The 26103-nt window shown below is 45.1% G+C and overlaps 1 protein-coding gene across 1 annotated transcript in view; it reads right to left on the bottom strand.

The window, feature by feature from the left end:
* Nucleotides 1–26103, bottom strand: part of adck1 (aarF domain containing kinase 1) — a 147617-nt gene that overhangs the window by 15154 nt on the left and 106360 nt on the right. The window contains exons 8-9 of the mRNA XM_076300307.1: nucleotides 20159–20308; nucleotides 17984–18181 (exon numbers count right to left, since the gene is read on the bottom strand). Of these exons, the coding sequence (XP_076156422.1) occupies nucleotides 17984–18181; nucleotides 20159–20308 (348 nt within the window). The remainder of the gene's footprint in view (nucleotides 1–17983; nucleotides 18182–20158; nucleotides 20309–26103) is intronic.

The raw sequence follows: 26103 nt of genomic DNA, 5'->3' as shown, positions 1-26103 counted from the left end.
GTACATGTTCACACACGCGCACACACACAGCATGGTCTCCTTTCCCGACTGGTGTACAACCGATGTCTCATTTCATCATGTAAATAAGAAGTTGCACATGCCTTTGATGCCTTGAGATTTGAACGATCGTAAACAACCTCGGCAAGCTGGTCTGTTGATATGAGGAAAACACTACTCGTGACAAGCATCGGGTGCTAGTGTGTGGAATAATGGAGTGTGTTTTCACTGCTGGGTTTCGGTACAGTATGCTATCTGACAAGCCTGAACCGTGGTGGCAAACACACAGCTTTCTTCCCCCCGACAGGGAGTTAGGCCGATAACCACTTAATTCTTTACACATTTGAAATTGATTTAACTTGCTTACTGTGAGCTTGCGTCATCTCTGTGGAAGCGGGACTATTTTCAGACGGAGCGCTTGACAGTAAGCCTCACCCGTTCTTTACAGCTGTCCACACACTCCAAAGCATGACTGTGTGTGTGTGTGTGTGGGAAAGAGTGGGTGTGTGGTGTGTGTTTGTGTGTATGTGTGTGTGGTGTTTGTGTGAGTCTAAAAGGGGTTTCTGCTCTTGGAATGTGTATTCAGTAGAGCCCGGTGGCCTGGGGCATCTTTATCTCTCTGCCTTAGAGCATCTGCTGCTAAGCGACAGCTGACCTCAGTACAGATTTGGCCCAGACACGGCCCAAATGCCCACTTAGACACACACACACACACACACACGCGCGCACACAAGCGTCTCAGCTCCTTCCAGACTTCTGTTCATACAACGTTCTAAATTAACCAAAATACTAGTTTAGTTTAAAATAAGAATTATATATACTGTATATTGTCTATGAAGGTACGTGAGATTTCTTTTGCAGATGTGCAGGTGTAATATTTAGATTTTCAAATAAGTGTCAGTTAGATAGGTATAGCATGATTATATAACAAAGTATGGTCTCTTGTGTTATGGGCATTTTTCAGAGCATGGTGAATGGGTGTGTCACTTTCAAATGCATGCAACTGTAAAGCTCTGTGGTGGTTGCTTTAGGGAACTTGAGTGCAGCTGTGTGTGTGTGTGTGTGTGTGTGTGTGTGTGTGTGTGTGTGTGTGTGGGCGTGTGTGTGTAGTATGATTATGGTACATGGGCACGGTCCCACTGGTCCTTGAACACCCTGTTTCAGAACATTGTTTGTATGTGTGTGTGTGTGTGTGTGTGTGTGTGTGTGTGTGTGTGCGTATGGAGCACATGTGTGAACATGTAAGGTGTGTGCTGGGGAGAGACTGTTGAGAGGGTGTGTGGGTGTGGTGGGGGTTACACTCCTAATCTGACTTTTTTTACGCTGGTCTGTCCACACACTGGTCTGTCCTGGGATAGCTGAATATGCTGCCTTACACGGGAGAAACAAGGTAAAAAAAAAACCACAATTTTGTTTCTCAGGCCGACCAGTGGTATGTGTTTTCTCTCTCTCAAGGATTCAGAGATGGCAGTACTGCCCCATAGACTGTATATATAGAACTATGTACTGTCCAGCACAGTGTCTGTGTGTGTAGAAGAGAACTATAAAAGGCTGACGAGTTTGAATGCAGTTTTTTTGTATCTTGAACCCCACACAAATAAAGAGTTTGAAGACCTGATGTCACACCAGTGTGTGTGTGTGTGTGTGTGTGTGTGTGAATTGTGAACTAGAATGTGTGACTTCTGTGACATGCTTGTATGTGTGTGAATATTCTCTACAAGTGAAGCATACGAGTTAAGATTGTGTTCTACAAGTTGTAATTCGCATAATGAAATACAAAAACTATGAGAGATGTTGACATTTTCATTTGAAAGGTCAGCACAGTTCAAACTCCGGGAGAAAAGCACTCTGCCATTCAAAGACCACAGAATGTGATTTCAAGGATGTGATTACTCACGTGTTAATAGGCCTAATGGACAACGAGGACCTCAGTGCCCTTTTATCATCTTTAGCTAATGGGTCAAGTGCATGTATGACTGCCTGTATGAGAGGGCTACGTCAGCATACAGTATTTTATCTTTAAATGTTCTTCTCTTCTTTTACAAAAATGTAATACATAATGCACATTATTTTATTCTTTTTCATTTAAAAAATATTGACTGAACTTTCCTGACTAATTACGTATTTGAGCCACTTCCCACAGAAGTACTTGTCTTCATGAATGAGCTAGCCTAATGTTCACTGACAATATTGCTGATGCTCAACACATATGAGCTGGGATAGTATTTTGAAAAGGTGTCAAATGTTTTTTTGATGTTAATTAAGTAAACTCACATATGGTCCGCCACCCTAAATGTTTGTGTGGAAACTCAAATTTAAAACGTGGTCTTACTGTTAAAGACTGCATTCGGCACATTCGGTACACATCTGTATTGAAACTGTACCTAAACGGTTCGGTACGAATACGTGTATCTTCACACTGTTATTCCACAGAAGTAAATGTCTTCATGAATTATGAAGCTGCTCAGGGAGTGTGAGTTTCAGAGAGAAAGGGCGTCGGGAGAGGGAAGGGTTAACTCTGAGTGGATTCACTTCCATTACTCTAGAAGGCCTCAGGGAGCGGCATTTTCACTTAGCATTCTCTGGTTCAAAGCTCAATACTTACTTTTTCATTTCAGAACAAACTCAATTTCAGATAACGGAAGCGAGCGCCAACAATGAGGATGTGATTGTGCACTCCGAGGGGAAGCTCTGGAGGTGTGCTGTGTTTGGAGAAAAGACTTCTCCATCAAGTCAAGGAGATCAATTTAAAAAAGGATGCTGTTTTTTAGAGGGTTAAAGGGGAAAAACGAGGAGAGTAGAGGAGAGGGAGAGGAAGAGGGAGAGAACGAGTGAGAGAGAGAGAGAGAAGGAGAACAAGGAAAGAGGGAACAAGGAACAACAGAGATAGAAATAAGGAGAAAGATACATGGAACACAAACAGATAGAAAAGTCAGGGCGTTTGGCTGATCAACGACACACGTTAGTGAGTTACGCCGACCAAGACAAAGACGAGAGGAGAGAGAAGAAAAGGTGAAACTGATGGCTGATACAGCTGGACGGCAGCTGGAGAGGACTACAGCAGCATGGGCTAACTGAAGTATTAAGACCCTGAGGAGTGTCTGGAATCTCTCCATCCCTCCACACTGGAGGCATGACGAGCTGGCCTCTCTCTGCCTGCCTGCCTGCCCGCTAGCTAATGCCACTGGGCATGAAGCGCCTGTGTTAGCATGCAGAGCCAAACTAGTGTCACACCCATTTACATAAGGGCTTTTGAGATAGCACAGCAAACAACATGAACGACTTAGTTTCAACAAACTGGGAATATAAGACATAAAATGCCTCTGAGATGATAGATAGGTATTGTTAAACGTATTATTATTATTAATTCTTCTACAGCAACTTTTTTTTCCATTATGGTCCCAGATTGGAAGGCATTTTCTGCAATAGTGCTGCTTGTTGCCATACAGGTACTCTTTTGAGAACTAAATAATCTACCATTAACTGTTGCTACATTTGCTATCTGTTATTCTGGCTGATAGAGAGAGTGAGGTCAAGTATAACAGTTTGAAGCGATGTTTGAGATGAGGGAAATCAGGCATACAAAAGGTCACAGCCAGGGCACCTTTAGGTGATGCACCTGAACTCTCTGCACACAGGCAAACAGCCAGGGCCACTTTGCTTTGGCTTGGACATCATGTTTTTGTTTGCATGTAACCTGCAGCTCTCTAAAATAAGCCTAGAAATTAGACTTCACTGACAGGCCTGTACAAAGAGAAAACACCTTTTTCTACCGTACACCACCAGGAAAAAAAAAGGGGGGGGGGGGTAAAAAAGGGAACAAAAAGTAAACAAACATGAAATCTGTGCGACAGAGACAAGGGTCTGAGTGACAGTTTGATTTCATGTGTTTTTCCAATTCTCTGGCAGGAGAGGGGATGCGTTCTCTGCAAAGGCTCCTCTTTCTTTCTTTTTTCCTCTCTCTCTCTCTCTCTCTCTCTCTCTCTCCCCTTCTCCTCGCTCTCCCTCCCCCACCAGTTTCTTGCTGTAAGCTGTGCTGATTGCGACATGCTAGTCAAGCTCAAAGCAGGAATTTCCACGCCACAATAAAGTAAATTGCATTAATTTCAATGTGGTGTCTTATTTTAACTAAAGAATACAAACTCAAAAGAATTCCAAACAACGTAGATGAATACTGCAGACGATGGCTTTCCAGAGCATAGGTTCGCGAAGCCAGCTGCTTCTGACTTTCTGTATATAGTTCTTATACCTTCTCATGTCGTCACTTGTTTTTGTGAACTCAGAATAGAAAATATCTCCTGTGTCGTCTTTTACCACATTAGGAAGTACAGAATGTGCCTAGGTATTTTCCTTCTAATGACCTCTGATCCTGCTAAACAGCCGCTTAGGATGACCAGTGTCTCTAGGCATACATAACCTTATAAGTAAACTTCTGGCCCCCAAGCATGTGTATGTTTTAGCTATAATTACCCCCTGCTGTCACCACATGGACCTCAGACAGTTTTCCAAATGTACAGAATATCCTAAATTTTCATACAACTACTTCATAATAAGAAAAATATTTTTTCATAAAGCCACATAACTAAATAAAACCACCACATCAATTCCGTGGTAGTGGTCTTGATTTCTGAAAGCATTACAAACAATGAGTGGATCCAGCTTGCAAGAAACGGAAGTTTGATCCATTTTTAGGTCCGCCATTTTGTCGTTTCTCACAACAACTCCAATTAGGACACGTTATGAGTCATGAAGGAATTTCTACTGCACCACAATCCCACAAACAAGCAGGCCTGAAAGATATGGAGGCACAGATAGGACACCATGCTAGTACACAGGAGCGTACCTATGTTCCCCGGGTCCTATGTTCCCCGATTTGTATGGGACCAGGGAACATGGGACCCTTTTTTAAAACCCTAACCATAACCCTAACCCTAACTCTGAGCGGGGAACATAGGACCCGGGGATTATATTACCCATGTGTGTTATATAAGCACACATGGGTAAGCTAAGGAAAGCTAAAGAGAAACCATGCTAGTACACATTCCTACATAAACACACATGGGTAAGCTAAGGAAAGCTAAAGAGAAACCATGCTAGTACACATTCCTACATAAACACACATGGGTAAGCTAAGGAAAGCTAAAGAGAAACCATGCTAGTACACATTCCTACATAAACACACATGGGTAAGCTAAGGAAAGCTAAAGAGAAACCATGCTAGTACACATGCCTACATAAACACACATGGGTAAGCTAAGGAAAGCTAAAGAGAGTGAGAGGCAGGGGCAGAGAGAAGAGGAGAGAGGAGAGGGGGAAAGAGGAGAGGGGGAGCTTTGATGGTGCACCATGTCAGTGAGCTAATAGGAGGGGCAGTAGTATGGTTAGGTTGGGACTGTGTGTGTGTGTGTGTGTGTGTGTGTGTGTCTATGTGTGTGTGTGTGTGTGTGTGTGTGTGTGTGTGTGTGTGTTTGTGTGTATGTGTGTGTGCGTGTGTATGTACGCATGTATGTGTGTGTGTGTGCGTGTATGTACGCATGCATGTATGTGTGTGTGTGTGCGTGTGTATGTGTGCATGTGCGTGTGTGAGTGAAGCCATCAGACATGTTTGTGCTGCTGCTGCTGGTGAACTACAGTTGAGCAATCACACTTTTGCAGTTCCTCGGAAATGCACCTAGTGATCTGTATGGATCACATTCACCATAGAGGCTCACGAAAAGACACTCATTATATACAGACTCTCCTTAATGCACATGCCATGATGGAGGAATCCTGTCCTGTTCCACGTTGTCATGGAAGCATGGCATCCAGAGCAGCTTGACTAATCAACACACACTGCTCACTGAGGTGCTCCAGTCAATGTTTCTCTTTAGCAAACAGCTGTTGACTCTAAATATTTAAAGTAGCACACATACGTGCTATAAGCAAATATCATATTTGCTTACATTTAACACACAGCATCATCATCATGCACATTGTTTAATCAAGAAGCTCCGTGTCAACATTTGATCTACTCTCACCTTTGTGAGTGAACAACAAAATCAGCCGCTTTGAAAATGTGAAATAGCTTTCTTTTTTCCCTATAAATGGAAGTCTTCAGTGGCCATGGCATGCCTGCGGAACAGCAAAAACACTGGAGACCACACAGGGCTGTGTGTGTGTGCGCGTGTGTGTGTGTGTGTGTGTGTGTGTGTATGTATGTATGTGTGTGTGTGTGTGTGTGTGTGTGTGTGTGTGTGTGTGTGCGTGTATATGTATGTGTGTGTGTGTGTATGTGTGTGTGGGGGGGGTACGAGGGAGATGTTTGCTAGTGGGTGGGTAGTCCCCCTCAGGGCCTGCAAATGACAGAGTGAGTGTGCGCGTGTCTCCTGCTGCTTCTCCCAGAGACGGTGGGAGCGAGTGTGTGTGTGTGTGTGTGTGTGTGTGTGTGTGTGTGTGTGTGTGTGTGTGGGGACGGTGGGAGTGAGTGGAATGCATTAATACTGATGATGTATGACACTCCACCATGAATGCTGATGTTTTGGCTTCTCTGCCTTCTCTCCCCTTGTCCTGTTGTGTTCCCTTCTTGACGGGGAGGGGTGCACACGGCACTGAAGAGGGCTCACATCATGGGGTGGTGGTGGTGGGGGTGGTGGTGGTGGTGGTGTAGTGGGCTAAGGAGCAGGGTTTGCATGCAGCAGCCTGAAAAGTCGTGCGTTCGATTCCCAGCTGCCACCGTCAGGGCCCAAGAGCAAGGCACTTAACCCCGAGTTGCTCCAGTCGCTTTGGATGAAAAAGGGTCAGCCAAATAAATAAAGAGAAATAATAAATAAATAAAGATGAATAAAGAGGAAGAGCGTGGGCAACGTCTAGACTGAGCCTGCGTCGGATCAATCCTGGAGCCACAGCAGATCAGAGTGGGCTCCATTCAGAAGTGGCTTAAGCAATACGGCAGGGTTGGTGAAGGATATTCCTACAGCTATGTTTCAGCCATAGGCACAAGGCCAATGGGATATCCATCTCATGAGCACGTTTGTCTTAAAGCAGCGCTAAAAAATATTTGCTTTTGAGGTTCCCCAACAGTTGAGAAGCACAATAATAAACAAACTTAACATGTGTCTTTTGCTACAAAGTATGGGGGGGTATTAAAGTATGTAATAGTTTAAAAATCAATATGAAGTATTCAAATGACTAAATATATTTAGCTGTTAGTAATAGGGCTGGGATAAACGATTATTTTTTAAACGATTAATCTAGCGATTATTTTTTCGATGCATCGATTAATCTAACGATTCATTTTTTCAGTCCGATTCGATTCGATTATCGATTATCTCCCCATTAATTCACTAATAGCAACTTATACATGTTTATTTACATATCTGAATGAAAAAACATGAATTATTTAACATTGCAATATATGTTTATTGCTCTTAAGATTCCAAAATAAAAGACTGAAGTGCAAGTAACTACAAGTGCAAAGTAATGTATTCTTAGTCAGAGGTAGCATTCAATAAAGTTTCAGTTAGTCATTTTAAGACGTTCTTGTGGGAATCATGTGTAGATGCAATTCATAACGTAGTTCAAATAACAGTTTGTACTTCTCCTTTGGACAAGCACTTTTGAGTCTTGGAAAACACTTTTCCATTTCCATCTGGATTTTGCAAACAGAGTCAATAAAATGAGCCCTGCATGAGTAATACAAGCAGCTGCAAGTAAGCATGCTAAACTTGACATCCAAACAGTATTCTAACGTTAGCTTTGAGATAAGGTTACTGCTTGATTGCATACTGTAACTTAACTTCGTTTAGTCTCCTCAATGTACTATGTTGTGATAAGACCTTAGCAGAGTTTACTTTAACTTTAATGCAGCGGTTTTGAACAAATTTGCGCAGCATGGTCACGATGCTAAGCGGATTTAATAGCAATGTAGCCCACTGTGTTCTATGCAGTGCTTCTATGTGCCAACAACAATCCTTCAACAATCGTGAATATTTTGTTAAATGCACATGCAGAGGAGGAGCCAGTGTTGCCAACTACTTCAAATAGAAAGTAGCTAAAGCCAGCTCCAAAAGTCGCTAAATGTCGCTAGATGACGTCACATACTAATTTGCATATTAATTACGTCACCACGTCGTGTACCCCCCCCCCCCCCCCAAAAAAAAAAAAAAAACGGTGATGGCCCTTTGACTCCCTTTTACACCTGTTTGCTTTTGTCCTACTCAAATAGTCATCTTTAAATATATTTCATTTACTATACTTGTATATTAATTGAGACACTTTACACTTCTGTACACTATCTCGTCATAGCCTACAGCAGAATGAGCATCAAGTGGCTGAAAAGCAGTCCAACCTATTCCCAACTGCTCCATCTGCTTTGCACTGCTTGTCTGATTATAACTTCACCATAGGCTACACACAATTTAACCTTACTGGCTATATTTTGGATATATTTAGGCTTAATTTAGGATTTAGGATTTTTTCCCCCTCAGCCGACAGTCTGTCCTGCATTGACAACATTGAGGCTACATAGTCTAAACGAATGCTATATTTTCCTAACCTGTATGTTAGATTTTGAACTGCTTGTGAATGAAGTTGTAGCCTAGGCTACTTTCTTTTGTTCAGTGTGTTTGTTGAACGATGCTGGCAGCGTGTCCTTGTTTCCCTGTCATCATGTCATTGCTCTCGTCTCGTTGATTCTGGTTGTAATCTCACCCGAAGTTGCAGCCATAGTTGCGGCACCTTTCAATAACATTGTCTGAGCTGTTAGATCTATAGGCTAGAATATCTACTTCCGTGTAATAACATGGGCTGATACTACAGGCCAGTCATTACTTTTATAATCATGGGGCAACGCTTCGGGCGAACTCGATGTAATTCACAAATGAAACAGGCATGAGACTTTCACACAGCACGAACTCACTGCTCACACAGAAGAGTAAAAAGGGACGTTACATGCCATCACATCAGAGTCTCCAAAAGTCTCCAAGAACGCCAGAAAAAGTAGCTAGATTTGTCGCTAGTCGCTTTTTACAAAAAAAGTCGCTTGGGGGGTCTGAAATCTCGCTAAATATGGCGACAAAGTCGCTAAGTTGGCAACACTGGGAGGAGCAGCGGGCTCGTTACGAGAGAGAGCGGGCGGGGCGAGGAAAGGCTGTGTGAGTTATCTTATCTTTAATTTAAATAGCAGGCCTACAACATAGAACATCAATGTGTGGTGGCCGGTTTTGATTTCGTGGTGCCCAGCCACAGATTAGTCAACGTATGAAAAACACTGAAGGTGTAAAATGAAAAATATTTAGCAGCACACGTTATGCTTGACGAATCGACGCTCATATTTTGCGTCGACGTATTTTTTGCGTCGACGTCATCGATTACGTCGACGCGTTGTCCCAGCCCTAGTTAATAATTATGCAGATAATAAAATACTATAAATTATTAACAAAATATATAAAGTTTAAGAATTGCGAAATATGAAATAGAAACAAATGACAAGCCGTCATTTTCTGTGTGTGTGTGGATGGTCGAGCAGAGACTACTGTAGGATCACCACTGGTGTGAATGATCACACACTATTCAATATTACTGAAGGTGTCAAGTTGGTGGGGGCCCCCAAATCAAATCAATACTGTCATTCTCGGTAGAGTTCTCAACGGGTCGGGTCAGCCCGACAAACCCGACAGGACTCGCAGGTTCGGGCTGGCTTCGGGTTGAAAATATAAGCAAATGACTCGGGTCGGGTCGGACCTCGGGCTTAATCTTTTCCACTCAGTGAATTTTTTTAATTTATTATTAATCATCGCTGCTGTTCACAGTAAAGAAAGTCTGGCTGCTGCGTGCAACGTGCATCATGGGGCAGGGGCGGACCTGACGCCGCTGCGTGCACGCCTTTAGCCTGCCCTGGAGAAGAAGATGGAATTGGTGAAAAGTAAACTTGCCGCCGAATTCACCGTCGCTACTACAGGAGTGGGAAAATCAGAGGTCTGGAAAGTGTTTGGAGTGGTACTCGATTCTGATGGAAATTCTACAAAATTTACAAAATTCAGTTATTGTGCTCACATGAACAATGATATGCATATCGAGGGCATTGCAAAAAGTATCGCTAAGATAACCGCATCCAAAATGTTGCCATGGTTCTTCCGTCATGATATGCCAGAAGAGGAGAAAATCACCGTTTTAAGTAACTTGTCACGCTAATGTGTTGAATCTTCACCTAAATAAAGTCAGGGGTTAACTGTCAAAACGTATGTTATACGTCGGGCCGCGGGCCGGGTTCGGGCAGATAATTCATGTTGACGTGTCGGGTTACATTAAAGGCCACGGGCCGCAATTTTCAGGCCCGTTGAGAACTCTAATTCTTGGTACATGCTCTGACAACAGCTCAGACATGAAAAAGTATATGGAGAGCGATAAAAAGGTGACCTTGAAATTGTGGTGTTAACGTTGTGCTGGTGCACCTACTGTAAATTAAAAAAAAGATAGAGATAGGCGTACCAGTGCAACCAATGCAAACAGAGACCTGTTTAGGTGCACTGAAACCTCAAGTCACATCTCTCTCTCTCTTTCTCTCTCTCCCTCTCTCTCTCTCTCTTTCTCTCTCCTTCTCTCTGCCTTTGGCTTTAGCTAAGTGCACTCTCACTCGTCTGGCTAAAAGCAATAACACCAATTACCTGGCCAGCCTCGCTGAGCGCTTCCCTAGCCTCTCAGAACAGCGGCATAGCACGGCACATCACTGCATGGCACACGGCACACACCACACACACACACACACACACACACACACACACACACACACACACACACACACACACGCATGCCCAAACATACACACACGCCCAAACACACACACCCAAACACACACACACACACTGCAAAGCGTAGCTCCCTGAGCACTCTTGGGCCCTAATTGAAAAGGTGACGGTGGAAGCATTAAGTCCGGTGGAGAGAGGAGAGCCCAGGAGCGGCCGCCGGACGGCCCTGTCAATCAGAAGCGGAGCGCGCCCCAGTTCTCAGCGCCATTGGCACTCATTACTGCCACTGATAAATACAATCTACCCCATGCAGCTCTCAAGGCCAGCCGGCCGGTCTCCCAGCAGGCCTAGACGTCTGAGCTGACCTCACTGGGGAAAGGTGATGGAGGCTGGGCTCTGATCAGGGTCAAACCAAATGAAAAGTCACTTCAATTCAATTCAGTTCAATTATTATTAGGGATCAAATCCAAATGCATGGATTCCAGTTTCTTCCAGTAGCAGCAACTAGAATCCATGCATTTCCACTGAATTCTTTTTGGAATCTGATCCCTTATCATACCTGTTCATTCTTACTCGTCGCTCGACTTATCGTGACTAAATTCAAGATGGCTGCAAACGCTAAACTTCGTGAAGATACTGTCTGTATAAATCGTCTTGTAAGTAAACTACCAGTGCTTTTTCAAAGTTCTCAATGTCTCGTTTTAAATGTCAGGGCCTTCGGTAGTATACCAATGAAGTGTGGAGATACATTGAGCCTCGTAAATGGTGTAAAACAGTGATTTATTTGCACGGCTAGCCCGATGCCGAAGCACCACCATTGAACAAGCTGTTGGTAGCATCGGCTAACTAGAACCAGATTTTGGAATGCAGGGGACAAGCCGAGATGGGCTATGAGACATACGTTCACACTCGGTATCATGTTTCAACACACTTTAGGTCAATATCACACCGGAATTCTCCTTTAAGAGAAAGGAAGCGATTAACTGTGTGCGGACACTTATCTAGTCTACTGTGTGTGTGTGTGTGAGTGAGTGAGTGTGTGCAGTAGTGGGGCCACTTGTCTGGTAGTCTACTGGTGTGTGTGAGCGTGTGTGTGTATGTGTGTGTGTGTGTGTGTGTGTGTGTGTGTGTGTGTGTGTGTGTGTGTGTGTGTGTGTGTGTGTGTGTGTGTGTGTGTGTGTGAGAGTGTGTGTGTAGTAGCAGTAGTGGGGTCACTTGTCTGGTAGTCTACTGGTGTGTGTGAGCGTCTGTGTGCGTGTGTGTGTGTAGTAGTGGGGTCACTTGTCTGGTAGTCTACTGGTGTGTGTGTGTGTGTGCGTGTGTGTAGTAGTGGGGTCACTTGTCTGGTAGTCTACTGGTGTGTGTGTGTGCGCGTGTGTGTAGTAGTGGGGTCACTTGTCTGGTAGTCTATTGGTTTGTGTGCGTGTGTGTGTGTGTGTGCCAGGGCCTGGGTCTTGCCTGCGTGGTGATGAGTGTCTCCAGTGTGGCAACAGCCCAGCGGACCCCTCCCTCATTAGCGCCGCTTCTCTTGTCTATCTCACACACACACACACACACACACACACACACACACACACTGTTCTATTTCCCACAGCCCTTTTAAAGCTAAGTGCAATGATTAGAGACGCAATTAAATAAGCCAGGCTGAAATGTTTACTTTCTCCGCAAAATCAAATTCATTTGGCTTCCCGTCTTAATAAAAGCTTTTGGTGCATGCTTAATGCACTTCTCATGTCCCTTCCACTGATGTTACAATTAAAAAATACAGAGTACACACAACTAAACCATGAGTAATGACACTTCAAAATGGGCACACATGCACATGCACACACACACACACGCGCACACACGCACACACACACAAACACTTAGATAAGGGATTCATACAATGGAAATAAAAGTAATCAGTGTTAGGCATACAACTTAACCAACACAAACAACAACAAGATGTGTGCTGATAATATGCACTTCATTTTCAACTAATTCAAGATGGAGTGGCAATCAATAACCAATAAAGATGCAAAAGAGGGGGAGAGGAGTGTGTGTGTGTGTGTGTGTACACTTGTTTTTGTGTTTTAGTGTACGCATTGTGTGCATATGCCTACAGGTGGAGTGTGTATGTGAGCACATTTTTGTTCGTGTGCATATGTGTCTGAGTGTGTGTGTGTGTGTGAGAGAGAGTCAGTAAGTGTGTGTGTGTGTGTGTGTGTGTGTGTTCGCGTGTGTCTTAGGCATGGTCTGCAGTAGTAGAGACGAGAGGTGAGGGTTGCAGTGACCACAGCCAAAGAGCCTGGCTCCCCCCATCTGTCGAGCTTGGCCTCTTAAACACACTGCATGTGCCCGACAGGAACTAGCAGGAACTAAACACAGTCCACAGCAGCTGCCAGCTAGCCACCGTGCACACGCTAATGCTACATTCACAGTCACGTTTAATGGCAGCCATACCTACCCAGCTAGCCACCACGCACACGTTAATGCTACATTCACAGTCACGTTTAATGGCAGCCATACCTACCCAGCTAGCCACCATGCACACGCTAATGCTACATTCACAGTCACGTTTAATGGCAGCCATACCTACCCAGCTAGCCACCATGCACACGCTAATGCTACATTCACAGTCACGTTTAATGGCAGCCATACCTACCCAGCTAGCCACCATGCACACGCTAATGCTACATTCACAGTCACGTTTAATGGCAGCCATACCTACCCAGCTAGCCACCATGCACACGCTAATGCTACATTCACAGTCACGTTTAATGGAAGCCATACCTACCCAGCTAGCCACCGTGCACACGCTAATGCTAGTTTAATGGCAGCCATACCTACCCGGGTACTGAGCCAGTAAACACGTTAGACAGACATCATACAGGAAGTCACTCTGGAGTCCTGTGGCTAAATTCCTTGAGTGAGGAAGTGATATTTTTGAGTTCTAGGAAGAATGAACCCTCGTAAAATACATGCCTTCAAAATAAGGTTTGTCCCTCCATATGCGTGAATGTAGCAACTTCACAATGGACCCCTGTGGATATCTACCACGCTGTTCAAACTACAGGCATGGCACAGGATTTGTTTGGATCTGTCGCATGTGCGTCTTGCACGAGAGCGGTAGACCTGCACTCCCGTCAGCTCACCAGTACACAACTTCCTCCTGAGTGACAAATGCACTGACTCTATCCTCCTCCATCATTCTGTTCATGTGCGGTGAAACTCGAACTCATTTCAATACCAAACTGTCGCCAGCACGTTCAAGAAAAAAAAAAAAGAAAGAAAGCCTATTTTCGGGGCATTTTCTCTCCCCGTTCCATACTTGCTATCTTTCGGGAGCTGACTGTTTTAATGTCCATTATCCTACACTCACAATACAATATGTCCTTATCACAGCTTTCTTATGCAAATCAGACTGCCTCCTTTTTTACACAAATGTCACAGCTGTACATTTGGAAGCAGGCTTTTATAATTGCTAGCAATTATCCCAGACCAGACTACTTCAAAACAGCCTCGTAATTTGATGGCGCAGAAACATGCCGTGGGGAGATGCGGGGGTGTTTTAGGGATAAGTGACAACTGGTGTGTTTCTTTCCTTTCCATTTCTGGGAGACAAAAGAGGGATTGGTAGCTGCACTCTGAGAGAGCGGGAGAAGCGAAGCCACCGTGAGGGTGAGGACCCTGCTGAACTTTTAGTTCTAGAACTCAGAAATTAGGAACTCAGGAACTCAAAACCAAAGGTTCTAGAACAGAGCTCCGCTCTAGAATCTTTGCTCAAAACCTCTCCAAAGTCTTCAAGCACTGGTTAAGGGCAGTCTTCTGCTCCTAGTGTGGGTGTGCTCCTAGTGAGCTCACTGCCCGTGTGTGTGTGAACGTATGTGTGTGTGTGTGAACGTATGTATGTGTGTGTGTGTGTGTGTGTGTGTGTGTGTGTGTGTGTGAACGTACGTGTGTGTGTGTGAGAACGTATGTGGGTAAAATGCAGAGAAAAAAATTCCTACAGGAATGTCCTACAGGACTAATAAAGTATAACTTAACTTAACACAATATTATAATCCTTACTTATATAAATAGACTGGGTCACTGTTATACTATACTTTCAGCTGAACATTAAAGCATTAGCTATTAAGGGCTCAGGAGATGCTTTGCCTACGAAGCTAGCGGAGTTGAGAGGGGAACTATCACTGCACACATACAACAACCATGGTAGCTGCTTTGATAATCATAAGGAAACATAGACCCAACGCAAAGCTACGTACATCAAAAAGTACTGTACTTGGTGCATGGCTAGTAGGTATCTGTCCTTCTACCACTCGTACTGTCAGAGGAATATTACATTACATTACATTGCATTACATTTGGCTGACTTTTTTTTTAGCCAAAACGACTAACAACATGGTAAACAGTTTAAGCTTTTTTAAAGCAATTCTCTTTAAAAAGGTCAATTTAAAAAAGGTAGAGTACAATAAGAATAAGTGCATCAGTGAGTGCTGTTTTTAAACAGTCGAGTGTCAGTTCTAGTCAGGTGGTAAGTGCTAGGATCAGCAAGACTAGTTGTAAGTAGTGCTACGAGAGGAGATGTTCTCTGAAGAGCTGGGTCTTCAGGAGTTTTTTGAAGATGGAGAGGGATGCCCCTGCTCCAGTAGGAACTGGTAGTGCGTTCCACCAATGAGGAACAACAGATGAGAAAAGTTTGGATTCACCTGAGTGTACCGGTGGCAGAGCTAGACGTCGTACGTCTGATGAGCGCAACGGTCTGGAGATAGCATATGCCTGTATGAGAGCATTCAAGTAGGTATATTCAAACTGAAATTCTGAGAGCCACCCAGCATGAGCAACTCGCGGTGTGATAATGGACCGAAGCAGGTAGCTCCTTCATCACCTGGCACGTCTCCCCACGCCGCCCACTTCATCGCGTTAGTGGAGACGTGCGGAGACAGCGGACGCGTGTCACAGCCTATTAACCGACACACACTCAGGCATGTTCCACAGAGCTCTGCAACCAGGAAATCCCTAATGATTAATGAATTCCAACATTGAGAGGAACGTCTGCTTGGGACTAATGGGGGTTTGCAGTTGCCTATAAATGTTTAGATAAACTATGGTCATTCACGTAGGCATCATCCTGAAAGAAAGTGAAGGATGTAATTTCCATACTTCCCATCCCTGGCTAGAGATATCATTCACCTTCTTTATTTAACACACAGACCTTCACCCTCTACTATTATCAACAAACTACTTTGGTCTTGCATTCCTCAGTTTTTATATATTCAAATGTCAACTAACTACTAATCCTAAAGTCGCATCTTGAATATTGGAATTGAGTTGGAATTTGCTAATATGCTAATATGCCAACATGATGCTAATATGTTAATATGCCAACATGATCTAATATGCTAATATGCCAACATGAGCTAATGTGCTAATATGCCAACATGAGCTAATGTGCTAATATGCCAACAATAGCTAATATGCTAATATGCTAACATGAGCTAATATAATGTTATCTCTTATGACTAAACCGGCTCAGAGCAGCAGGCAGAGCCAGATTATGTCAGTATGATACGGGGACATTCACCTCCTGCGCACAAATCTGCTCATCTACTTTGTACAGTTCAGTGTTGTTAAACTGCATTGCTGGTTGAATGAGTCTCACTGTATTTTAAGTAGTCTTGCTACAAAGGTACAATGGATACACTGTACCTTGAATAATTAGGTGGTAGGGTACAATGTTCTTGTCATCCCCTGCTTAGCCTGGCAAACAATAGTGTGGTTAAACCATGCACCTGGAACGAGGAAGCGCAGTTGATTTGAAATAGCCTTGGGCACAATGTACTTACATAAGTCCAGTAATTAAGAGTTTGAGTACAATGCACTTGTCGTCTAAATACACGAGGTCACCTTATTAACCCGACTCCCTCACCTTCCTCCTCGCTCTAAAAGTGCAGTGCTGCCGTGCTGTGTAATGCTGCACTGGCATGTGCAGGCTGCTATTAAAGGGTTATTGTTATGTGCTGCTGTATAAGGATGTCCATCGCTGTTAAAGGGTTGCATTTTAGGGTTGCGTAGTGGTCTGCTTTGTAAGGGTGTGATACTGTACTGATATGTAAGGGTGCTGCTTTCTGATACTGTACTGATATGTAAGGGTGCTGCTTTATGATACTGTACTGATATGTAAGGGTGCTGATTTATGATACTGTACTGATATGTAAGGGTGCTGATTTATAATACTGTACTGATATGTAAGGGTGCTGATTTATAATAGTGCACTGATATGTAAACTGATATGTAAGGGTGCTGATTTATAATACTGTACTGATATGTAAGGGTGCTGCTTTATGATACTGTACTGATATGTAAGGGTGCTAAATGCTGATTTATGAGGGTGTAATATTGTACTGATATGTAAGGGTGCTGCTTTATAAGGGTGTAATGCGTGTTGAGTGTTGAGCTGCTCCTGAGCTGAAAGCGGTGGCGTGTTGCGTAAGGGATGTATAAATAAATGTCCCCGAGGCTCCGCAGATGGCCTGGTGTCCCCCCGCTGAGGGCAGCTCCGGCTGGGAAAGGGTCCACCCGGCCCAGCCTGCACACACACACACACACACACACACACACACACACACCCCTGTCCACCCGGCCCAGCCTGCACACACACACACACACACCCCTGTCCACCCGGCCCAGCCTGCACACACACACACACACCACCCCCTTGTCCACCCAGGACAGCCTGCACACCCACACACACATACCTCACCCCTCCTGCCCACGACTGGCCCTCTGCACCACCGCCCCAGCCAAACACCACCCGCATGGGCGCTAACCGGATGCTGCACACACACATATGCACGCACACACACACACACACACACACACACACACACACACACACACACACACACACACACACACACACACACACACACACACACACACACACACACACACACACACACACACACACACACGCACAAACACACACATTCAAACAAAAAAGGCACTAATGCACACACTTGCCCAATCATAAAAAAAAAAATCATGCAAAACCCCACTCTCTCACACACACACACACAGCTTTATGCAAGTTGTGAGCAACTATATCCATGGTCATATCATCATACTGAGTAACTTTGTAATTTGTGTTTTAAGTCTGACATGAGGCAAAACATGAGTAATGTTAAGTGGACTGTCCATTTTTGAGCTTGCATGTTCTACTAAACAGGAAGTGTCATTACAAAGTGAGTGTGTGAACAGGAAGTGTGTGAGCTCACCTCTGAGTTGGTGACCGGCGTCTGGCTAATGCCCTCGTTGACGGACTTCCAGGAGCGGGCGGTGAGCACGCAGGCAAAGAGCGGGAACAGGTCTCCGGCACCCAGGCGCCGGCTGTACCTCTCGATCCCCTTAATGTCCGCCTTCATCAGGGCCTGCCACAGGCGGCAGTAGTCCAGACGGAAGTCCTCCTTCAGCACCTTGGACAGCCACACACAGTGTTAAAGGTTGTATCATTCGTCACTTCTGTTGATGTTCAAACAAAACAGAGAGCTAGCTCGCTACTACCTCCCCTGCAATTAAAACTCTCCCAAATGTGCATCTCGTCGGTTATTGGTTCGAACACTTTATTTTGCCTTTGAGTGGGTTGCCAACACTTGTTGGTAGCAATTATTTTTGTGTACAGATCTCGGAGCCTAGGCTGCCTACAGAGACGTGTTTTTTTGACGGCCTGCTTATGGGGCAGACAGCTAGCGGATCGTCAGGAAAGATTAGATGAATGTGATCATTTATGTTTGGACCTTTTTTGTGCCTGAAATCACTGATACAACCTTTAATCTAAGCACTGAGAGGGGGGGGGGGCTGAGAAGTATCCATATCACATAGGGTTGTGGTAGTGTAGTGGCTAAGGAACTTGGGGAGCATGCAGTAGCCACACAGGTCAGGAGTTAGATTTAAACTAAATCATGCAAAACCCTCTCTCACACAAACACACACACACACACATACACACACACAGTAGCTACACAAACTAAATCATGCAAAACTCTCTCTCACACAAACACACACACACACACATACACACACACAGTAGCTACACAGGTCAGGAGTTAGATTTATTGGCTGCCACTGTTGTGCCCTTGACCCCATATTGGTCCAGAAAGACTGGCCCCTGCAACTGGTGTCTGTACGATGCTTTGGATAAAAGCATCAGCTAAAATGAGTCAATAAAATCAACTGAATAGTATTCCAGGAGACGTAGGGACTGCACATCTGTTTGCGGACATGCGTTCATCTCCATTAAACAAACATACTTAAAATTGGTGGGAAAATACAGACACATTCCACTCACAACATGAGCATGACAAACGTTCAAAGTAAACTAAGATTTGAAAAATGTAGCCTTTAGTAAAATATGACAAGCACCTTCCAAGCAACTCTCTGAGCCAGAATGTAAAAGCCTCTATTCCACTTGGTTAAAGCAGAAAATAAAAAATAAAACAATATCAGTAAATGAATGGTCAACCAGTGTAAAAAGGAAAGCTTCGACCAGACATGACGTCAGACCTCTTCAAGGTGCCGTACTGGGCGACGAGAAAGTGAACCACTACACATGTGTAATGCGCTTAATTACTGATGTTGAACAGGATGTTAAGGTGTCTTAAGAGAGGAGATGCCACATTTGTCCAGTCCTTTGAACAGCCTCCATTTCTGCCTCTTGATGCCTCATTAATATGGAAACAACGTATGTCTGGGAGAATTTCAGGGCAAAAAAGACCAGCAGCCAAATTAAAATTCCACGCAAAGCGACGCTAAACTCGGGAAGCTATTACTCACAAATTGGTTCCATTATGGCCATCATGAGGAGGCCAGCTCTCAAACCCGTGCCTGCTTTTACACACCAGCATCACAAGTGCATATTTATCACCAAATTATCTTCATGAATGCATTTACAACTTCAAGAAATGCCACAAACACACACACACAAAATATAGGAAAAACACTGCATCCTGCTGCCAGTGTACAGCCTTAGAGGTGGATGGACATATCTGTTTATTAGCAAATCAGCCTGGCTGTTATAACATTTACTTACCGTTTTTGTTTGTCTTAATGATTTGTAAATATGAGTATGTTTGGGTTCCTCGAAATAAAATAAATAAATAAATAAAATAATAAAACACGGTAACATATCCATGGTAGGAGCTAAAATTAGCTACTAGCTGTCGACTGCCCAGGAATTGCAATGTGTAGATAGTGGAGCAGAAACACTGATTTCAGATACGAGGCACGTGGCTTCATATCTAGCTTGTGAGGAGGTCTTTAATAGCATGCTTTCAGTTCCAGCTCAGAGGTTGAATCTGGGTGTGCTGTTGCCCCGGCAGCGAGTGGGTGAATTATGGGGTGTAATACGTGATGAATTAGCTTTTCCGGCGGAAAGGGCCGGCGTGATGTCTCACCTGATACAGGCCGTGATCGAGTAACACAATTTCCGTCTTGCTGCCGCTCGGGCTCCTCCGCACCAGGACGTTGCCAGGGTGCGGGTCACAGTGCACAAAGCCGTTCACAAATATCATCTCGCTGTACATCTTCCCCAGGTTCTGTGAGATCTACAGGGGGAGAGAGAGAGAGAGAGAGAGAGAGAGAGAGAGAGAGAGAGAGAGAGAGAGAGAGATAACAAGTGGGAAAGTGAGACACAGACATGGATAGAGAGAGAGAGAGAGAGAGAGAGACAGAGAGAGAGAGAGTCAGTCAGTGATAAGTCACGGGATGTCTTGGCTATCTCTGGACATGTATCTGAGCGGGATGAGCAGCACAGATATAATGAGAGCTGCTTTCTCTCCTAAGCAGCGGCGAAGCCCGGCCCATCTGAACCCATCATCCCTTCAGAGCAGCTCACCATTTACACTCGGCCCCCAGCACCAATGTGTAGCATTTAGAGAAAATAGCTGCTACTGTGCGGGGGGGGGGGGGGGGGTTGGGGTGGAAGAGAAAGAGAGAGAGAGAGAGAGAGAGAGAGAGAGAGAGAGAGAGAGAGAGAGAGAGAGAGAGAGAGAGAGAGAGAGAGAGAAAGAGGGGTAACTTTGATAAGAGCAGAAGAGTTTATTGCAGAATGGAGCGAGCAGATAGAATGATTCCGCCCACTGCTACCCCCCCTTTGAAGATCAGCAGAGATAAGGATCAGTTGTGGACCAGGGCAGAATGGGAAAACGCTGGCTGCAGCACGGCATATTGAAATGAGCCTCTGACGGGGGTGTCGCAGTCACACGCACCCTCTTTTCCGCCTCAGTTTTGCAATTACGATTGGAGTCGTGTGCGTAGGGGGAGAGAAAAAGGCCTTTACTTTTTTTCGCCCCCTTTCTTTATTTCTTTCACCACACGGAAGAGCTTTTCCCCCTATTCATCCGAGAAGCCATTTACAATAACAGCAGGGTGATGACGATGGCAGGTCAATTTAGCCGTAGTTCAGGTTGTGCTGACTCACGCTCGATTATAGCATGTGGACGTTCTGGGGAGCATCGCAGCAACATGGGCACCGAGGAGCCACACACACACACACACACACACACACACACACACACACACACACACACACACACACACACACCGCAAACACTACATAGTCATTCAGGGTGATGACGCATCACACACACACACACACACACACAGGGCTATTTTTGTGGAGCATGGCTCCACAGGTGTTAGACAGGAGGTTCCTGGCCTTAAGCTGAACTTTTGCACTGCATACATATTTGTTCTGTTCTTCCCATTCACACATCTGTCAGTCGTGCAGTCGTGAGGCAGGGTCTTTGCACGAGCCCTTCCGCCAGCAGATAGCTGAGCAGAGTTCTCTCCACTGATGGAAACACTGCGTTAGCTGAAGAGGAAATCATCAGCAGTACACAAAGAGAGAGAAAGAGGTAGACAAAGAAACAGAGACAGAGAGAGAGAGTTAAAGAGAGGGAGAGAGAGAAAGACAGAAAAAGAGGGAGAGAGAGAGAGGCAGAAAGAAAGAGGTAGACAAAGAAACAGACAGAGAGAAAGTTAAAGAGAGGGAGAAAAAGAGAGGTGGACAAAGAGAGAGAGAGAGAGAAAGAGAGAGAGAGAAAGAGAGGGGGAGAGAGAGAGAGAGAAAGAGAGAGAGAGGGAGAGAGATAGAGAGAGGGAGAAAGAGAGATGAGGAATGTTTCCTGAGGCAGAAGCAGACCATGTCCGTATGCTAATGAAAGACTAACAGGAGCGGTCTGCAGACAGCAAGCTAGCCGGAGGGTCCGGAACGAGAGATAGCCGGTTCAATTTAAAGGTAAAGTGTGATAGTGATTCACCTATGACTCCATCAAATGGCTCTGCCCTGTGTGTGCTCACAGAGTGTGTGCTATGGAACACTCTCGCCTCAGGACTACAAAGGAACCGTATGGCTGAACAAAAACAAGGTCATCAAGAGTGTCTATAGGTTCTGGAATATCAATAAATATGCTAAATAGAATTCCTAGAGTGAAAGAAGCGACATGCAAATCATACTGGTCTTTGGCTAGGTGTTATTGGAATGTCTGTAGGTCACACTTTACAGGTTCACTCATAATGCCCATTGTAGTTTACAGCAGTTTACAGCAGTTTACAGCAGTACAGAAATAAAAGCAGGATGTGCACACTGTATTAGACACTCCCATGAACTTGAATTAATAAGCAACGTTTCAATCTTAGATCTTATATGATCTTTAATTATACATTCATAATGCCTGACGAAGATCTATAAGAATGAAGCGTTGCAATGAATTAAACGTTTCTGGGAGTATCTAATACAGTGTGCAGATCCTTCTCTTGATCTAGCACCTGTTAAAGTTGTTGGATGTGCCTATTTTTCAGTTTACAGTTAGCCTGGGTGTTCCCATGCTGCCTTGCGCGCGATTTGATTCACGCTGCTAAGGCAGCCTGGAGACCATGGAGCAAATTTTCGCCTGATATAGGGGACCAATCACAGAACAAGGGGGAAAGCAAGACGATGATGAGCTATGCACAGACGCATTTGATAGACATCCGTGGCACCCAATAAACGGATCTGGGCATTTTTTTCAAATACGAGAAAATTAACGTTTGGTTTCCAGACCACGTCTCATTGAGAAGTGGTGGTGCTAGCCAGGCTAGTTTACAGTGGCAACCCATCCTGAATTCAATATGATAAAGAGGTTGTAGTATGTAAAGAATAGTAAGGATCACAACAGTGATTTATTCTGATACCTTTACAAGAAAGTTAAACGAGAAGCTTGCTTCTACATGCTTCAATCAATCAATCAATCGATCGATCGATCGATCGATCAATCAATCAATCAACAACAGTGTATAATGTCTGCATGTGATGTTCTGAACTGCTCATAGATTTGTGATGCTTTCCTGCATGTTATGATTGGCGGCTGTGGACCACCAGGAGAGCCAGGCCGTGTGTCGGTCATCAATAATGCGGATCACATCCCAGCCAAGCTGGCCGCATACTCACACACTCACACACTCACTCGCTCGCTCGCTTGTTCACACGAGCACCGCACACGTCCTGCGTGTACCACGCTCACCAAAGCCAATTTACTGGCAAGAGGCGACCACAACAACACATATTTGTAATTGATTAAAGGCTGCATCAATGAAGTGCAAAATGAGTTTGTTAGAGCGACAACAAGAGTCGTGCTGCGCACTCCATCTCTCTCTCTTTCTCCCTTCCCCTCTCATTCCTCCTCTTTATTCCTCTCCGACTCTCTACCTCCATCTCTCATTATCCCTCTATCTCTGTTCTTGTCTTCCTCTCACCCTCATTCTGTCCATCTCCCTCTTTCCTGGTGGAGATTGTTCTTCGCTCTTCCGTGACAAAACGAAGTGTTATGGCACATGTGGGAGCTAAATAACCTTTTGATGGAGCTGATGAAGTTGTATCTCCATGGTGATGGCCTAGTGACCTCTGGGTAAGACACACACACACACACACACACACACACACACAGACACACAGTGTCCGCTGTGTACACATGCAGGTTCACATCACTGTTATAGGCCCTGGCTCACCTGCCCACTGAACCATAAGAGACCAGCTGATTAAACAAGCTCACCCAGGTGTGAAGCAGCATGACTGGTCAGACCTGCATCCATACCCTCCTCTCAGCAAGTACTATATGACTGCCAACACAATGTATGGGGTCAAGTGAGGGTATCGTTTAGGGTATACCCTAGCCTGACTAACACCAGACCATTTTCATTTGAGATGGAGAATTGGTCTGAAATGAAACCCAAATTGGTGCATTAAACTCTAACCAAATTGTTTCAGATGTGCAGCAAACCCATCTTTCTTGTGAACGAAGGTTTTAAATGCAATTGTTTACTCAGTTCCAAAGAAAATACACATCCTTATTGGTTTACCCTCTCGTCATCAGTGCAGCCATTGACTGTGTCCAATGCACGCGGTTGTAATTGGATCCTGGGTTTCTGGTAATTCGGCAATGGGCGTCAATGGGATCCTTTCTTGTCTGATGTTTCACCCAGTCTAACGTTAAACTCTTATCAAATCATTTTGGGAGGACGGCAAACATATGTGTCTTGTAAACAAAGGTTTTAAATGCAGTGCAGTTCCCTTAATTGCAAGGAAAATACACGACCGTGTTGTAACGCAGATGCCATCGGCACAGCCATTAGTAGTGTTCAATGCACGGCTAACTGTACTCATCCCAGCAATGGGAAGGTCGGCAGATGAACCTTCAGAGCAAATTCAAAGGTTCATCTGAGTTCACCTAGGCTAGGTATTCTATTCCCCAAACCACTCAAACATCACTGACTAAACAAATGAGGGATTCAGCAGATGGGGCTTCCCTATTGGCTGCTTGTCAGCACGTGTAAAATGAGTCGTGCGTGATTAGTAGGTTCCGCAGTGAGTCAGCCGGACATGGAGAGCACGATGGTGAGCGTGACGTTGGCGGGGAAAGGGGGGGGCGGGCGTGAGGAGCTGCCGTTGACGGCGGAGACACACCTAAACACAGGGTGACTCAGCAGAGGAATCCTCGGCTCCCATCGGCTACCGCTCTTCTCACGCAGCTAGCGCTCACGAGGCTATTGTGCCTCAGCTCCACTCCTCTCCGCTCCTCTCCTCTCACACGCTTATTGGACCTTTATGCTGCTGGGCACTGCTTGCTCATACACAGAGAGAGAGAGGAAGAGAGAGAGGGAGAGAGAGGCTTTGAGAGGGAGGAGTGAGAGAGAGATGGAGAGATGGCAGGACAGAAAAAAAAAAAGGAGGAAGATACCATGAGAGAGACAGAGCAAGAACACTGGTGAAATGTGAAACAGCAGAGAGAGAGAGAGAGAGAAAGAGAGAGAGAGAGAGAGGGAGGGAGGGAGGGAGAGAGAGAGAGAGAGAGAGAGAGAAACAGATAGACAGTGGAGCCTTTGTGACAGGCCTCTATAAATAGCATGCATTGTGAAGACAGACAGAAGGGGGACTGGAACTGGGGTTTGCTCTCTACATTTCCTAATGTAATCATGGAACTGGGGTTTGCTCTCTACATTTCCTAATGTAATCATGGAACTGGGGTTTGCTCTCTACATTTCCTAATGTAATCATGGAGTGTTAAACCACCCCCTATCCTCCCTCCTCCTCCTTCCCCCTCCTCCTCTTTCCCTCTCCTCTTCTCCTCCCTCTCATACTCTCCTCTCCTCCTGCTCCTCTTTCCTACTATCCTCTCCTCCTCCTCTTTCCTCCACTCCCCCCTCTCCTCCCCCTTCTGTCTTACTCTCCTCTACCCTCCTGTGCCTGGTCCACATGCCCCCCGCTCACAGATGTAGGTCAGGTGTCAAGCAGCCATCAACATAGACCCAACACCTCTCTCTCTCTCTCTCTCTCTCTCTCTCTCTCTCTCTGTCTGTGTTACTTTTATATCCTTCCACTCTCTCTTTTTTCTCTTCCTCCTCTCTTAGTCTCTCTCACTCTCTCCTTGTCGACCCCCTTTCTCTCTCTCCCTCTTTCTCTGCCTCTATCCCTTCCCTTCTCTCTCTGATGGGTAGCAGAGGTCCCGGGGTAGATTAAAGGTTCTTTTCCCCCCTCGCTGTTTCGTTTAACATGCGTGAACCTCGGGCCACTGTGGCTCCTGTCTGCAGGTGCAGAGGTCACTGGGACATGCGCTCAATCTGACCGCTGTGTTCTCACGCGTCATTACTCTTCTGAACGCAGTGAGCCAGCAAGGAGAGGGGACGGGAGACGCAGAACCAAATACAATATGAGTAATACCTGACAGGGAGGACGGCGCACACAAGGAAGCAGAGCAGAGTAGAGCTACCTGTGCTCCTGCATCTCAACAGGTAGAGTAAGCACACCTGTGCTCCTGCATCTCAACAGGTAGAGTAAGCACACCTGTGCTCCTGCATCTCAACA

Source organism: Alosa pseudoharengus, unplaced genomic scaffold, assembly GCF_046254945.1.
Source record: "Alosa pseudoharengus isolate Yale_2024_CS ecotype anadromous, Long Island Sound unplaced genomic scaffold, YU_APseudo_1.1 YU_APseudo_1.1_scf_22, whole genome shotgun sequence".
Lineage (NCBI taxonomy): Eukaryota > Metazoa > Chordata > Actinopteri > Clupeiformes > Clupeidae > Alosa > Alosa pseudoharengus.
The sequence above is the reverse complement of the archived record's forward strand: the minus strand, read 5'-3'. Positions and strand labels throughout refer to the sequence as shown.